Here is a 16,213-nt window from a genome sequence, read left to right on the forward strand (position 1 = left end):
GTTCTCCACCGGAAGAACACTAAGAGAGAAGCTTGGTTTTACTATCATGACATGGTCAAGAATTAAAGTACCTTTAGTCATCTAGGTATAAAATAAAATAAACCTCACGAAACTCACTTATCATGTCCTTAGTAGTTGGTTGTTCCCTAATAAGAGGATTAAATAAAAATAAATTTTTTAGTATAAAATATAGCTCATGAAACTTTAAATAATTTTTCTTTTTACCTCTTTCAACGTACCAAATCCATTTAAGGTGAATCATCTACCAGAAATATTATTTTGCTCAGTTACAAGCATGCACAAAAATTACCTTGTCGGGTCCAAAGAATTCAAACCGGTAAGTGTAGACACTAAATTGTGTAACCCTAAAGAACCCATTGGCATTGATATAAAGCCTGAATTTGCCTTGACAGGAAATGACCATTTTCCCCTAGGATGACTTGGGTGCCCAAACATTGTCCGAATGTGAAGAAATTAGTAGGAAAAGTCTTTTTCTTATCATAATAATACTAAATCTAAATTTTTGTTTGAAGACAATACTATTTGGCTATCATTTCATCAAAATACATGTCATGTGGGTCTCTCGTTTTGAGCGCAATTCTCAATGTATTCTGACCTAAGTTATGGTTGATCTTTGCATCATTTGGATAGTATTCTAAAAGAACTTTATAGTGGTATATGGTCGTAAAAATCCAACGGTCAGATATCCCGGAATCGTATTCCGAAGTTTGGTCTACAAAAGTCATTCTCTAAGCACATAGGCCCACTTTTTGGACCAATAGAGAGCTACAAAGTGGCACACCCCTTGGAGTCTCCAAGGTCCCTTTTGGAGACTCCAATGATCTACATTAAAAGGAGACCCTCCTCTTCCTCATCTCACAAATTCACAACTCCATAGCTCTGTTCTCTCTACTCTCACATCCGGGAAAAAAATCCCTCAAGTCCCTTGGAGCCCTGAACCCTTGAGAAAGTCTAAAATCTAAAGGAATCCTAGAAATTTACATTAAGAGTGGAAAAACCACAGAAAACCTAAATAATCCCAAGAAATCCATGAAGATCAAAATTTCATCGGGATCATAGCAGGAGTGTCAAAAATTTATGGGAATCATGCCAGTAAGCTTTTTTTGGGCCCAAAAAAGATATTTTCTCTCTCATCCTTTTTATTATTTTATTCCAGTAATTTACATTATTTAGATAAATGTAGATATCTAGACTACATTAGTATCCGGATTAGGGTTGTTTTTACGGTGGTGTTGTGGAACATGGGTTTGTGAGAAGTCTCCATCCAAAGCTGAGTAATAGAACAAAATTATGATCTAAAATTTTAGATTCTAAAACCTAAACCGCCTTAAGAGTTTAGACTTAGGGTTGCAAACATTTTCCAAGAGCAGTCGTAGTCCTTTCTATACAATCCAATATGAAGGAATGGGAGTGCCGTGATTGACTGAATAAGAGTGATCCTGCTTCTAGCTGTAGATAGAAGAAGCCTTGAACTAATGGGGGTACCGTGATTGACTGAATAAGAGTGATCCTGCTTCTAACTGTAGATAGAAGAAGCCTGGAACTCCCAATTTCTAATTTAGCTTTAACCACACCAACAAGTCACTCCCTACCATGGTTTGAGGTATCGGTATCGTTTCATCTGTCATCTGTATCAGGTAATATGTATCGGTTTTGCAAGTGATCGATCTCAATACCGTGTCAATACCATATTAGTAATACAGTACAGACAAGGGGTAAACTAATCAAAAAATCTATTTTTAAAGAAGAATTAGGGGCAAATTTATCCGATACAACTGATCTGTGCCGATCCGATCTGAGAATTGGGAGCATGGTTTAACCAAAGGAACCGACTAAACCCTAAAAAATAAGGGTTTTTAAATTGATGAAGATGTAAAAAATTGGCCCAAACACCTAAAATAGAACACAAACCAAATATGAAACCAAATTAAAACTAAATAAATAATTGAATCGAACCAATTCGATTTTGGTTTTGAAAATGTGATCATATTCTCTCAGTTTAGTTTTGATTTTTAAATTTTTTTTAATTTTTATTTTCTATTTTTCATCTTTCATCCTTCATTTTTCATTTTTCGTCATTTTTGACTCCCTTGGTTCCCTTTTTTTTTTTTGTTAGACCTCACATTTTTTTTTATTTTGAACCGAACCGATGACAATCTTGGTTTAGCATGGAGGGAGAACCATTCAGACCATCAAACCAGAATCCTTTTTGCCAAGTGGGCCCATGTCAGCCCATCTCCCAGAACCTTTTTTATTTTTTGGGTAAAACATTTTCCGAGAAAGCATCTCCAAAGATGCTGGATATGCCGCTGCTTCGCTTCCGGCTTAAGCAGTAGGGAGTCCCTTATTACCAATTTTCATCTCTTCTTCTTCTCATATATAAATATAACTTCTACCCTCCATTCTTCCCATTCAGATTCTCTCATTATTTCTTTCCCTTTGTTCTGCTCTGCTTCAATCGTTCGAGAAAATGGCATTAGAAAGTCAATTTCTGCAAAACGTGGTTGTGTTGAGGCACGGCGATCGGATTGACCATGCAGATCCCACTTGGGTATTATCGGCTCCCAGGCCTTGGGATCCATACCTGACCGAAGGGGGTAGGATGCGAGCATTCTCCACCGGAAGAACACTGAGAGAGAAACTTGGGTTCCCTATTCACAGAGTCTTTACTTCTCCTTTCACCCGTTGCCTCCAGACTACTAATGAGGCCGTCTCTGCTCTCTGTGCTATTCATGATGATGGTTCCCAGGTTACCGGCGATAACATTGAAATCGATCCTTCAAAACTCAAGGTTTGTTTGTTAGATTATATACTAGAATGGATTTTCTTTGTTTTCTGTTTTGATTGGTTTTCAGGGGTTTACTTGTTAATTGTTTTTGTTTAGATCAGCCCCTAATTGGACTATAATCATAATTTGTTCTTGGTATATGTGGTTAAATGTTGGATCATCAATTTGATTTTGGGATTTTGATTGAGGAATACCCCCTCTTTATTTCTGATTTTCTGACAGGTAGTTTTTATTTTTTAGGACCATCTGGGTTCTTTCAAACTGTTTCTCAGTGTTAATAATTTCCAACAAAGACAATTCAGATCTGGATGCAAATCTCATTTCATGGATAGGCTTGGGCTTCATATTTAGCTTGAGGAACTGTCCTGATGTCTTGGTGTAAGGTCACTAAATATTGCTATGACCCTCAAGAGAATTGTAGAAAAAGAATTCCTTTAGGAGGGAATTCTTAACTGCTAGGATCCCATTGTTGGGGTTTCACACGAAAAGATGGAAATTGTTATAGCTCGATGTGAAGACTAATAGATACTTGTGCATCCTCTCCTTAATGGTTGATTAGATTTTAAGGATGAGTTCCTGCCAAGTCCTTAACCAGTGATATTAGAGCCAATGTTGTGGCAGGGGAGGGCATGGTAGGTCCAAGATTGTGGCAGAGTCAAGGCGTGGTAATCCGGTGTACCTCCTTGTAGAGGAGGAGAGGGGGAGATTGTTGGGATTCCACGTGGAGGATGGAAGAAATAATTCCACATCGGATGTGAGTAGTAGCCCAATGTGGAGACTTATAGGAACTTCAGCACCCTCTCCTTAACGGTTAAGGATGAATTATACCCAAGTCCCCAACACTAAAATTAGAAATAAACTAGCTGATCAAAGCTCAAAACAGTGTCATTGTAAGCCTCCTTTTAATGAAATCTAGGAATATGTTGAAAACAACCTAATGAAGAGAACCTAAAGTTCAATATGCTGAACATTTCGAGTCTTTTATACATTTTGGAAAGAGTGGCTCATTATTTTGCCTCTGAAGTAGAGCTTGTTGATTTGATAATGTAGATGTCAGTTCAATTAAGAATTAACACTACAGTAGGATCAATGTACTGATATTCTTAGGCCTTCATGTAACAATCGAAAATCAATTCCAGTGGCTGATTCAGTCTTTTGAATGGTCTTCAGCAGATTAGTAACTTTCAGGTTAGAACTCTCTGAAATCAATTGTAATAGAAGACAAAAAAGAAAAAATAGAACAAGATAGAAGGATAGTTTGGATTGATAGCATGGAGCCTCGCACTCTGGGTCTCTCACCCACGGCCTCTCACCGATACTGGGGTTGGCTATCTCAGCCTGGGCATCTCACCCTTCTCAACCTATCTCAGGACAATGCCTTGCAAAACAGCAATATAACTTCATTCATTAAATCGTGTGGATGCCTCTAAGGGCATTACATTATATAGACTCAAGGGTGAGTCCAAAATAGAAACAATAAAAATAGAAAATCTCAAGAAGAGCTGAGACTTGAGTTACAAGTAATTGAACTTTGCTAAGAAACAAAATTTAAAGGTAACTAAAATAGAAATTCCAACTCAGCTGAGCAACTAAAATAGAAACTCTAACTTAGAAACAAATAACTAACAAAATAGAAACTAATGAAATAACAACTAGGGATATGATATTGGCAGCATCTAATCTTTCATGCCAGCTGTCCATATGAGCCCATAGCACTATTCAAGTGAACAATAACTCGTGGTACTGTTCTCATGAACAGTAAATTATTGTTTTTTTGGGATTTTGTCTTGGTTCCTTCTTTTCTTCACGCTTCTATCTGGAGTGGGGCTGCCTTATGTGATGCTTCATCGAACCAACAAAAGCCTGCCGCATCATCAGATCAGATTGCCTCTCACAGCAGTTGAATCCCACAACTACACTGGGCTGGTTTGGGGCTTGTTCCTGCGGCTACACATGGACCTTTGATCTACATCATTTGATCTAAGTAAATGATATTTTCAAGCTAACAACAGTTCATTTCTTGCATTTTGCATGGCTTGTTTTGCTGAACTTACATAGGTTGCTTTGCCAAAAATGATCATTAACTGTGGTGTTATTTGGTTGGACCTTTCAACTTCATTTCAGGTCTCTATTGAGTATGGATTGTGTGAGTACCTAAGTACCGAAGCCATCAAAACTGAATTTCTTCCAAAAGATGGCAAGTTTGTTTATGAAATCTCAAAGCTTGAAGAGATGTTACCAGCTGGAACAGTGGATAGCTCTGTTGAACCTGTTTACAAAGAGGTACATGCTTGAACCTTCTTTGATATGTCTCCTGTGATGTTCTTAGTACAAAAGCCTAGATCAATGAGGAATTGGCGGTTGTGTTTTTTGTATCTATTTATGTCTTACTGACATAGCAGTTATCCATGAGGAATTGCAGTTGCCAAAGTGGGGGGAATCGAAAACTGATGTTAGGGACCGGTATAAACGGGTTATTAAGGCTCTTGCAGATAAATATCCTCACGAAAACTTGTTGCTTGTCACACATGGTATGCTTTGTCTTCTTGGTGACCATTGATTCTAAGTTTTCATTTCAATTTCGCTACAAAATATCATTGAGTATTGAGCAATTCAAATGAATAGTATCCTCTAATTAGATGCTTGGGTTGTGATCATCTTGAGCTTTTCATCTGTGTATGCAGCGGAAGCACTTGTGGTTGCTATCACTGCAATACTGGAGGATGTAACCACGCCTACAGTAGACTATTGTGCATATCTGCAAACCAGAAGAGTAGCCTCAATCAGCGATTGCGAGACATTAAGTGCCAAAGAGTTTGAAGTAATCGGCAATTCTGGCATGCACTACGATACTGTGGGCACATCTTAGCATGTTAATGGAGACTTTCCCTCTGCCATTGGCTGTTTATTTTCTTACTAGTTAAGAACCCATTGAAACTCATAATAATCACTCATTTTTTCAGAGAGAATTTGTGAAATTTATATTGCTTTCTGTTCTTACTACTTGAAATAGAAAAAAGGATCTGGTACAATAAAGTTGTTTTGCAATTTCTTCTCTTTTGGTCTGTGGAATTGCTGCTCATAAATCAGAGAGGTAATGAATCTTGAATCTGTAGGTTAGGGTTGATTGGAAGACAAGAAGTTCTGCATAAATTGTGACATTTCAGTTTTATCTTGATCTAATGGTTCGGTTTCAGTTGTGGATTTTATTAAGAAAAATATGATTTTGATCTGACCAGGGCTCCAGGCTGGACCGCTGGAATGATGAACACTTACTTGAAATAGATTTACTTATGACTGAATTCATTGTTTCAAGAAACTGGGAATTAGATCGTGAATCAGCCAATTTGGATTGGAATTGGTCACGACCGATTTAGATTTCAACCTAGCTGACATGTTTGATTAAACAAACTAATTACTACTTTATCTCAATTAAATGGGGTCAGCCATATCGAACCTTACCCTCTAATTGGATCTATTTGAGTTCATAATTGATACAAGGCCTAAGCTATGTATGTCTTTCCGTACCACTTCTCCTAGGGCCATTTAAAGTTTGGCCTTGCTCTTTTGTTTCCTTCAATCCGAATCAAATCACTCCTCCATATTAGAGCATCCAAAGGCCTCCATTGAACATGGTCATACCACTTCAAATGATTTTCTCGTAGCATATCATGTATTGGAGTTACTTTCAAGACAGTTTGAATATGATCATTCCTTTATCCTTCCTAGCTTTGTTACACATCCATCTAAACATCCTCATCTCCGCTATTCTAAGTTTATCTATATGAAACTTCTTAACAACCCAACATTCAGCATCATACATCATTGCCAATTGTATGATTGTCCTATAAGTTAAAAGAATATATTGATCACACAACAATTCAAATGCAACTATCTACTTCAGCCATCCTATTTTAATTCTGTTTGAAAAATCATCATTAGTATCATCTACTTTATTTATGATTGAACACATATATTTAAAATAACCATTTTTTGGAATTTTTGTCTCATCAATTTTCACCACCTCATTATCCATCTTAGTGCAACTAAAGTTACGCATCACATACTTTATTTTCGTTCTACTTATCTTAAAACCTTTTGATTCCAAGGTTGATCTCCTTAATCTAATTTAACGTTAATCCTTACTTTTTGTCTCATCCACCAAAACAATATCATCCACAAAAAAACTAAATTAAGGAATCTCATCTTGAATGTCTTTGGTTAAATCATTCGTGGTAAGTGCAAACAAATAAAGGTTTAAAGCTGATATTGATGTAACTCAATTGTAATTGGTAATTCACTACCTTGACCCCCCCCCCCACAGTTCTTAAATTAGTTATCATTTATATATTTACTTATATCGGCATATTTACTTGAAACACTTATCTTCTCTAGTACTTGCCAAAGTAATTCTCTAGGGATTTTGTCATGAGCTTTTTCTAGACCAATAATAACCATATGAAGATCCTTTTTGCAATCTCTAAAATTTTCCATGAATCTCCTAAGAGAATAGCTTATGTCGTAGATCTTCGTAACATAAATTGGTTTTCCGTAATAGTAGTATTTTTTCACAGATGGATTTCAATAACCATCTCTCATAATTTCATAATATGATTTATTAGTTTTATGTCTCTATAGCTAGTGCAGCTCTAAATATCACTTTTGTTTTTGTAAATCAAAACCACAATGCTTCTCCTCCATTCATCTAACATTTTGCTTGTGCTCGTAATTTTATTAAATAGTTTGGTAAACCAAGATAAAACACCCATTCATAAGCTCTTTCATACTTCTATTGGAATTTTATCTAGGCCTAGTGTCTTGCCTACTTCCATCTTCCTTAAAGTTTCTTTTATTTATTTTAGACATCTTAATTTTTTGTACATTTCTACGACATGTAGTGTCTTGATCGGTAATGTAATTTTCTAGAACACTATTACTCGAATTGTCTTCATTTAGGAAACTACAGAAATAATCTTTTCATCTTAACGTTGTCATCCTTTATTAGTACTTTACGATTTTCACTTTTAATACATCTGATATACCAAAAATATAGTTTTTACCAGCAACATATCTAACATGGTCCAGATCTCTACTCTTCTTTTTCCTCATTTTAGCTATAATATAGATAGTTTTTCCCATTCCTTTATACTCAGATTGTTTTAAAGATCTTCATATTTCTTTGCTCTTGCTTTTTCGACAAATTTCTTAGCTTCATTTCTGATAAATCTATACATTTTCAAATTCTCTACATCTTTATTCATTTGCCATGTCATAAAACTAGTTTTCTTAATCTTAATGACTGATTGAACCTCATGATCCTACCACCAACTCTCCCTATGTTTTTTCTTTCGATTCGTCTAGGACGTCTTTAGTAACCTTCTTAATACAAGAATCTTGTTTGACCACTTTATCAGTAAATGATTTCAAGGTATCTCCTTTTAAACTCCACCACCTTATCCTAGGATAGATAAACTCACATTTCAAACAATTTTGCATAATGAGGCACATATCCATGACCACAAATATATGTAGCATGGTTAGACTCTCTCCTGGTATAACCTTATGGTCTTTACATAACAATTTATTGGACATTCTAGTTAGGAAGAAATCTATTTGGCTACTATGGTGTCCACTTTTGAAGGTAACTATATGTTCCTTTTATAAAAGTAGGTGTTTACAATGGATAAAATCATAAGCTACAACACAATATAAAACTGAGATCCCATCCTCATTCCTTTCTTCAAATCATATTCTACATGTACAACTTCATAACCTATACGATTTCTCCCTACATGTAGGCCTGTAAACGGATCGGATTCAGCTCGAATACTGATCGGATGTAATCGGATTCAGATATTTTCTGGTCGGATACGAATACCTCTAAGCGGATTTGGATGGATTTGGATGCGAATCAAATTCAGATTTTCGGCCATCCGTTTACACCTCTGCCTTGTGTAACTCGAACCTTCCTCCCCCTAGTGGATACAATTCACTATCAATCAATAGTTTTAGATCATGATTCTCTTTTCCTCATATTCTAGAACCTGTTGAATCTTCAAAAACCCCAAAGATCGTTATTTACTTAATTTTTTATAATTAAGTATTCGGATTCGGATTTCTATCGGAGTATTCGGATTTTTTTCTAGATATCTCTAAACGAATACGGATGCCCTTAAACGGATACGGATGCGGATCGAATTCGGATTTTTGGTTATCCATTTACAACCCTGCCTACATGTTCATTTAGATCACCAGTAATAGTAATTTTTTTCTCCTTGACTAAAACCTTGCACTAATCCATCTATATGTTTCCAAAATTATAACTTACTACTCTCATCCAATCCTATTTGGGGAGTGTAATCGCTAATTATATTGACAACCTTTTTCTCCAACACAAACTCGATCGTTATTTTCTTATTTCTAAATCTTTTAACATCCACCATATCATTCTTTCAATTCTATCCACTAGTATGCCTACTTCATTTCTATTACTTTTATCCCTCATATACCAAAGTTTAAAGTCGTCCAACTCCTTAGTTTTTTAATCTTTCTATCTTGTCTTTTGAATACAACCTATGTTAATCCTTCTCCTCATAGCATATATCAATTCTAAACTCTTACTCATTAAAGATCCAAAATTTCAAGATGCTAACTTGATCCTACGCTTTTGGATTAGATTCTTTACCCGCACTCATCCTTAGTGTGAGAACCCTTGTCAAATTGTCACCACATCCAAAGTGACGTGCTTACAAGGGATGCCTTAGGTAATCCTTGCTCACTTTTCGCTACACCCAGATCATAGGGTAGCATGTTGGTTATTCGAGTGGGGAATGTCCTAGCATACCGTTGATAATATAAGGTTATTTGGCTAGGGTTTTTTTTCCAGTGCTAGCTGTCGGCTTAACGCACCAACTCTCCTCCTTTATTCGTGTTTGGGATCGGTAGCAAATGCTGTCAGAGTTTGCAGATCTGATGGCCTAATCTAGGGTTCTTAGGACTGATTCCGGCTGAATCCAGATTGGACCCCGATTCCTTGTTTTAAAACCTTGGTTATATTTCCTTGCTATTTGAAAGATGAAATCACTTTTTCCCCGTTTTTCATAGCTGAGTAGATTTTCTAAAAGCTTTTAGAGGCCTTTTTCAAGGTCCATTGATTTACCAGCAGCCATGGCTGTGCGTGAAGAAAAAAAACCGGCAGCCATGGCTGTGCGTGAAGACCTCCCAAAGCCCAAGGGAGACACGAATTCGGTCCCCGGTCCAATTTCAACCAAGTCTTTCGCATTCATATAATCTCTCACAGACTTAGAGATCACCTTCCTCCTCTTATTGCAATTCTCTTTGTCAATTTCCCCTTCATTGCTGTTTCTAGGTATCTCCTTGATCTGTTTAAACATAACCGCCTTATCAAAGTCAGGATCATATACCTGATCACAACATACACAGTAAAAAAACTCTGCTCTTTCCATGTCCACTGCAATCTCATGACCAATCTCAGTTTGGGAATGTAAGAGGGCGTGATTTGAATCGGGTAACTGACAACATGAAACAGAGGAACAAATCAAACAGAAATACAGTCTCCCTTGATACCAGAACAAAAACTGCATCTGGGTATCTTTGTTTGGCTTCTGTCCATGGCTGTTCTTCCATTTGGGTTTGTATTGAGGCTCTTCTGGAGGGAATTGTAACCACTCAATCCATGTTTTAGCTTGTAATCTGCTAGATGTTTGCAGGGTTCTGGGTTGGTATATGTGGGATTTCTGCCTGACATATTCATACGGATCGAAAGATACCTCGATTTGGCCAGAAGATGATTACGTTTGAGAGAAGGAGATTAAAAAGAAACGATTTTGAAAACGGATTTATGGGTTTTTGGGTGCACAGAATTCTGGGTTCAGATTGAATCGAAAATCAAGAAACCGCAGAGTTCAGGTCTCAATCTCTCGTTATCTTCACGCACAGCCATGGCTGCCCCTTTTTTTTCTTTTTCGGTTGCAGGAAGAAGAAGGGGGTAAACCTGTCAATTTCACTATTTTTCTATTGAATATGTGATAAGGGTAAAATGGATTTTTCCATTCAACCACTAACAGCAAATTAACACCGTCAAGTTTTAGGGGGTGTTAAGTAATTGTTTGAAACGTTGGTGATCGTAAGCAAAATGGTCATAGTACAAGGGGTGTCTAAGTAATTTTCTCAAAAAATTTGTATTGGAAGGTTAATTAGCTTCGTTTCGTAATTCGTAATCACATTCAATATATAATTTAATAAACAACGTGACCCAACTAAAGAAAATTGGACGGTAAATCCTTTGAAGTGCACCGATTTGGCGGTGCATTGTGGTGCGGCTTTGCTAGCTCAACATGTGGATGATGTAACATCCAATGGTGCCAACCTCGAGAAGAAAAAAAAAAAAGTACAATCGAGCTCACACCGTTGAATATTACATCATCCACGTGTCGAACTCATAAGGCCGCACTGCAGTGCACTTTAGAGGATTTTTTTCTGGTAATTAGTTATGTCTTAGCATATTTTTTTTAGATAGTGGTTGTAAAATTGCAGAAAAAAGTTGAAGCAAATCACATGCAAGTGCAGTGCTCCCCTAGGCCTATCTCTTACTCTTGCCACTCCAAAATCGAATAGTCATTAGTGAAACGTCTTAGGCTTTTAGCGCACTTCTTTTAGACATTAGTTGTAAAATTGAAACAAAGAATACTCAAATATTTTAGGCAAATCACATGTAAGTGCTCTCGTGTGGCTGCCAAGGGGCATTGGTGTAGGTCATTCTCTCAAACATAAATTTCACTTTTTTTGAAATTTAACTTTCCCTATTGAGGCCCATTTGCCCATGTAGCAATAAAGATTGAAGAGGACCTGTATCCATGAAAAGGAGATAAATCACGTGCTTATGAAATTTAGGATAAAAGTGAACATCAATCCTACATATAAGTGTAGGAAATTTTCCTCCACTATGATCATGTTAGGATTGGAAGAACTCACCCTCATAAACCGGTCTATAAGGGAAGGGAACCCAATATTATATATGTTCACATTCAATTCCTTATGGGACCGATGTGGGACTATTGTACATAACATTACCCCACCCTTTAACGGTCGACATCCTTGTCGACCCACTTTGGATCAAATGTACACTATTATGTGAGTAGTTTACTTGAGGCTCAAAGTTGGCATTCAGGGTGTGTGCTAGATGTTCCCAGTCGTCAGATGCACGTTGGAGAGGGTCTAGGTCCTCAAATTTGGTATGCTTTTGTTCACATCGATTTTGTACTCACATATATGTTTTAGGACTGAGTTTCCTTCATCTGTAACATCAGATGACCAAGGAAATGGTATTTTCGAATTCATCAACAAAGGCGACAATTTGTCGATGGGATAAGAGTGGTATTGTGTGATCATGTCATAATCGCATTTGACCACATGTCAAAATAAAATTTTGATGTTGTATTCAATCATTTATCTTCCAAATTATATTGTAAAAAAAACCATACATTCTAATACATATATTATGATTAATCAATTACGAAAAATGTTCTCTGTGAGGTGGGGTGGGGTACGTCCCCACCCAGACACAGTGGGGGAGAAATGACTGCCCACCCCCATGAGGCAGAAATTCCACCCCTAGATGCCAATGCATGTTCTCATTGGCTGCTCCACTCGTGTGGTTCCACATAGAATATTCCCCCAATCAATTATTAGATTCGACACAAAACCAATGGAATCATATTTCATATCATGTCCATCTCCATCCAACCATCAAAACAACAAAATCCACCTTGATTGTCTCGAAATACCCGCTAATTAAAAAAATTTTAAAAATTCCTCCCTCAAGAATAATTAACTAACTAATACAACTTTTAATTTGTATATTCACAACATGATAAACTTAAGGGGACAAGTTTTCATACACGGCTGTGTAAGCCGTGCATGTGAGAGAGTGAAAGTTTCAAGGCACTAAATAGAAGTGGGGTTTTATGACTTTTCCAATTCCTTGTGAGAGGGGACATGACCGTGCCGTGTATGAAATCTGTGACCTAAACTTAAAATCCTATTATCACCACCACCTAATAATCTAAGATTCCATTCATTGTAGCACCTACATCATAATCCATATAAGTTTCAATGTTGTTGAAACCTTTCCTATAATTATGAGAGAAAAGAAAAAGAGAGAGGGAAGCCATGGATACCCTGAAGCCAAACAGTGCTAATTCTTCTCCACTTACTCCAATAGGTTTCCTTGAACGAGCTGCTATTGTCTATGGAAATTACACTTCCATCATCTACAACAACACCACCTACACATGGTCGGAAACATACCGCCGCTGCCGGCAACTCGCCTCCGCCCTCGTCTCCCTCGGCATCGAAAGAAAGCAAGTCGTCACCGTATTTGCCCCAAATATCCCAGCCCTTTATGAGCTCCATTTTGCTGTCCCCATGAGCGGCGCCACCCTCAACACCATCAACACTCGCCTTGACGCCCACACCATCTCCGTTCTACTCCGTCACAGTGAGTCAAAGCTTCTCTTCGTTGACTATCCCTCTCGCAACCTTATCTTAGAAGCCATCTCTTTATTCCCATCAGACACTTCACCTCCTTCACTCTATTTCATCACCGACGATGATGTGGAATCTTCGCTCATCAGTGATCCTGACCGTACATATGAAGGCCTTATTGCGAAAGGTGATCCGGCATTCAAGTGGATTAGACCGGAGAGTGAGTGGGACCCTATGGTTCTCAATTATACCTCAGGTACCACTTCTTCTCCAAAGGGAGTTGTTCACTGCCATCGTGGGCTGTTCATCATGGCCCTTGATACTCTGATCGATTGGTCAGTACCGAAACAACCCGTATTCTTGTGGGTCCTACCTATGTTCCATGGCAACGGCTGGAGTTTCACTTGGGCAATGGCTGCCGTTGGTGCAATAAACATCTGTCTCCGTAAATTCGATGGAGCAACGATCTACGATGCAATACGTCGCTACCAGGTAAGGGTGTCAATCGATTCGATTTCAGATATTTGGATTTGATTTCGATTTAACTTAAAATACAAAATATAGAAACCAAAATCTATTCGAATCAAGAAAAATAAAATATTTTCAAAATCAAAATCGAATCAATTTATTCGTTTCAATGACTTTACTCTAGATGTTGGGCAAACTTTTTACATCTTTACCAACAATATAAATCTATATTTGTCAAGGAAATAATCGACCAAAAAGTTTCTAAACATTAAAAATAAAATAAAATCTATTAATCTCATTTAATTGAAATATTAAAAATTAAAGAATATAACTTTACCTTGTTCCATCTTTGGTTTGAAAATATGTAATTCACTCGGTTAAACGGTTTTAATAATGAAACTGAAATCCAATCATATTAAGAAAAGATTTTAGCTTTTGAAACTAAAATTGAACCGATTTATTTTGATTCGATTTTAAATGGCTGGTTTCTGTTCTGATTTTGGTTTCGGTTTTAAATTGATACCTTTACAATCAGGTGACCCACATGTGCTGTGCACCTATCGTGCTCAACATGCTATCAAGTGTACAACAGAGTGGACCGTTGCCGAACCGGGTCCAGATCATGACCGGTGGGTCACCCCCACCGGCGGCAATTCTGTCGAGGATGGAAGCTCTAGGATTCGTCCTGAGTCATGGGTTCGGGATGACGGAAACAGCCGGATCCATAATCACGTGTGCATGGAAACCCGAATGGGATCGGTTACCATTGACAGACCGGGCAAGGTTGAAGGCAAGACAAGGGGTGAGGACCGCCGCCACGGCAGCAATAGATGTAGTGGATACCAAGTCAGGGGCGAGTGTGAAGTGGGACGGTTCTTCACTCGGTGAAATCGTTCTGCGGGGTGGGAGTATTACATTGGGTTATTTGAAAAACCCGGGTGCAACAACCGAGTCCATGAAAGCGGGTTGGTTCCATACGGGTGACATGGGTGTAATATACCCAGATGGGTATATACAGATCAAGGACAGATTGAAGGATGTGATTATAAGTGGTGGGGAGAATGTGAGCAGTGTTGAGGTTGAGTCAGTGTTGTACTCTAACCCGGCGGTTCATGAAGCGGCTGTGGTGGCTCGACCGGACGAGTTTTGGGGTGAGACCCCTTGTGCTTTCGTGACCTTGAAGACATCAGAGTCTAAGAAACCATCAGAGAAGGAGATTATAGAGTTCTGTAGAGCTAAGTTGCCCCACTACATGGTCCCTAAGACAGTAATCTTCATTGATGAGCTACCAAAGACATCGACAGGGAAAATTCAGAAGTTTATGCTTAGAGATATGGCCAAGAGTTTGGGTCCTCTTCAGAAGAGTAGGATGTAAGACCTAACACAATTATCATGGAAGATTGATTTTCTTTTCTTATCTTTTTCTATGGATCCAATGTTGACCCATGTAAAGTAAAAACTGGAAGTTAATGTCTATGATAATTGATTTTTTTTTTCTTATCTTTTTCTATGGATCCAATGTTGACACATGTAAAGTCTAAAGTGGAAGTTAATGTCATTGTTTTTGGAGTCCAGTCAGGTACGATTTCATATCAATCATATGAGGGTTGATCAGGATCCAGATCCTCTACAGCTGAGTTGTTCGGTAGGATCGTGCTGCTCAGACATGGTGAGGCCTACAATGATCGATCGTCTTATCCCCACTCGGGCAAGATGTTCGGGTAAGGGTGAGGTGCAGATTTTCTTTTCTTATATTTTTCTATGGATCCAATGCTGACACATGTAAATTAAAAAGTGGAACTTAATGTCATTGTTTCTAGAGTCCAGTCAGGTATGATTTCATATCAATCATATGAGGGTTGATCAGGATCCAAATCCTCTACTGTCGAGCTATCCGGTAGGATTGTGGTTCCCAGACACGGTGAGGTGCACAATGACCATCTTACCCCCACTCGGGCAAGGGGTTCGGTTAGGGGTTCGGCGGTCATTGTGCGCCTTGCTTCGTCTAGGCAGCACGGTCCAGCCAAACAGCTCAGCAGTAGATGATCCAAATTGGGGTTGATCATAGGTCGATTAAGGAAGAGATTTGATGTGGGTTGATATGGGCTTGAGTTCCCTTATCTTATAAGTCAGGCTTATAAGGTTGAGTTCTCTCAAAATTCGTATCTTTAGTATCAGAGCAGTCGATCTTTTGTCTCAATCCTCTTACGAAAGAATGACCTGGTGCCAAAGTGAAGCCGCTAGTAAAAGGCAATTATAGAAGATGATTATTGGACTAGAATTAGAAGAGTCTCGAAATAGACCCACTAAAACCTGGAACTAGCTAATGTCGCCCCTTACTAATTGGATGGCTTTGGGAACTGATTTTTGAATCAATGACCAATTAGTACGGGATAGTTTTGTGACAAGAGCAATAAGGGCCTACATGAT

General features: G+C 38.0%; 2 protein-coding genes across 2 annotated transcripts; both read left to right on the top strand.

Annotated features, from left to right (window-relative positions):
- The first annotated feature begins 2,454 nt into the window (after window positions 1–2,454).
- Window positions 2,455–5,841, top strand: LOC122644583. The gene is made up of 4 exons (XM_043837961.1): window positions 2,455–2,812; window positions 4,934–5,092; window positions 5,232–5,340; window positions 5,494–5,841. The coding sequence occupies exons 1-4, from the start codon at window positions 2,492–2,494 to the stop codon at window positions 5,676–5,678; spliced, it is 774 nt and encodes a 257-aa protein (XP_043693896.1). The 5' UTR covers window positions 2,455–2,491; the 3' UTR covers window positions 5,679–5,841.
- A 7,136-nt stretch (window positions 5,842–12,977) lies between these two features.
- LOC122644586 (2-methylpropanoate--CoA ligase CCL4-like) lies at window positions 12,978–15,159 on the top strand. The gene is made up of 2 exons (XM_043837965.1): window positions 12,978–13,807; window positions 14,319–15,159. Exons 1-2 carry the CDS (start codon window positions 13,001–13,003, stop codon window positions 15,156–15,158), a joined length of 1,647 nt encoding a protein of 548 aa, XP_043693900.1. The 5' UTR covers window positions 12,978–13,000; the 3' UTR covers window position 15,159.
- Window positions 15,160–16,213: the final 1,054 nt, after the last annotated feature.

The sequence above is a fragment of the Telopea speciosissima genome, chromosome 11 (genome assembly GCF_018873765.1).
Source record: "Telopea speciosissima isolate NSW1024214 ecotype Mountain lineage chromosome 11, Tspe_v1, whole genome shotgun sequence".
Taxonomy (NCBI): domain Eukaryota; kingdom Viridiplantae; phylum Streptophyta; class Magnoliopsida; order Proteales; family Proteaceae; genus Telopea; species Telopea speciosissima.

Bases quoted from the DNA above. Each gene is read 5' to 3' on its own strand.
- LOC122644586 (XM_043837965.1), top strand. From the start codon at position 13,001: ATGGATACCCTGAAGCCAAACAGTGCTAATTCTTCTCCACTTACTCCA. The intron at 13,808-14,318 runs GTAAGGGTGTCA...CTTTACAATCAG, and splicing joins ATGCAATACGTCGCTACCAG to GTGACCCACATGTGCTGTGC.
- LOC122644583 (XM_043837961.1), top strand. From the start codon at position 2,492: ATGGCATTAGAAAGTCAATTTCTGCAAAACGTGGTTGTGTTGAGGCAC. The intron at 2,813-4,933 runs GTTTGTTTGTTA...ACTTCATTTCAG, and splicing joins TCGATCCTTCAAAACTCAAG to GTCTCTATTGAGTATGGATT. The intron at 5,093-5,231 runs GTACATGCTTGA...GAGGAATTGCAG, and splicing joins TTGAACCTGTTTACAAAGAG to TTGCCAAAGTGGGGGGAATC.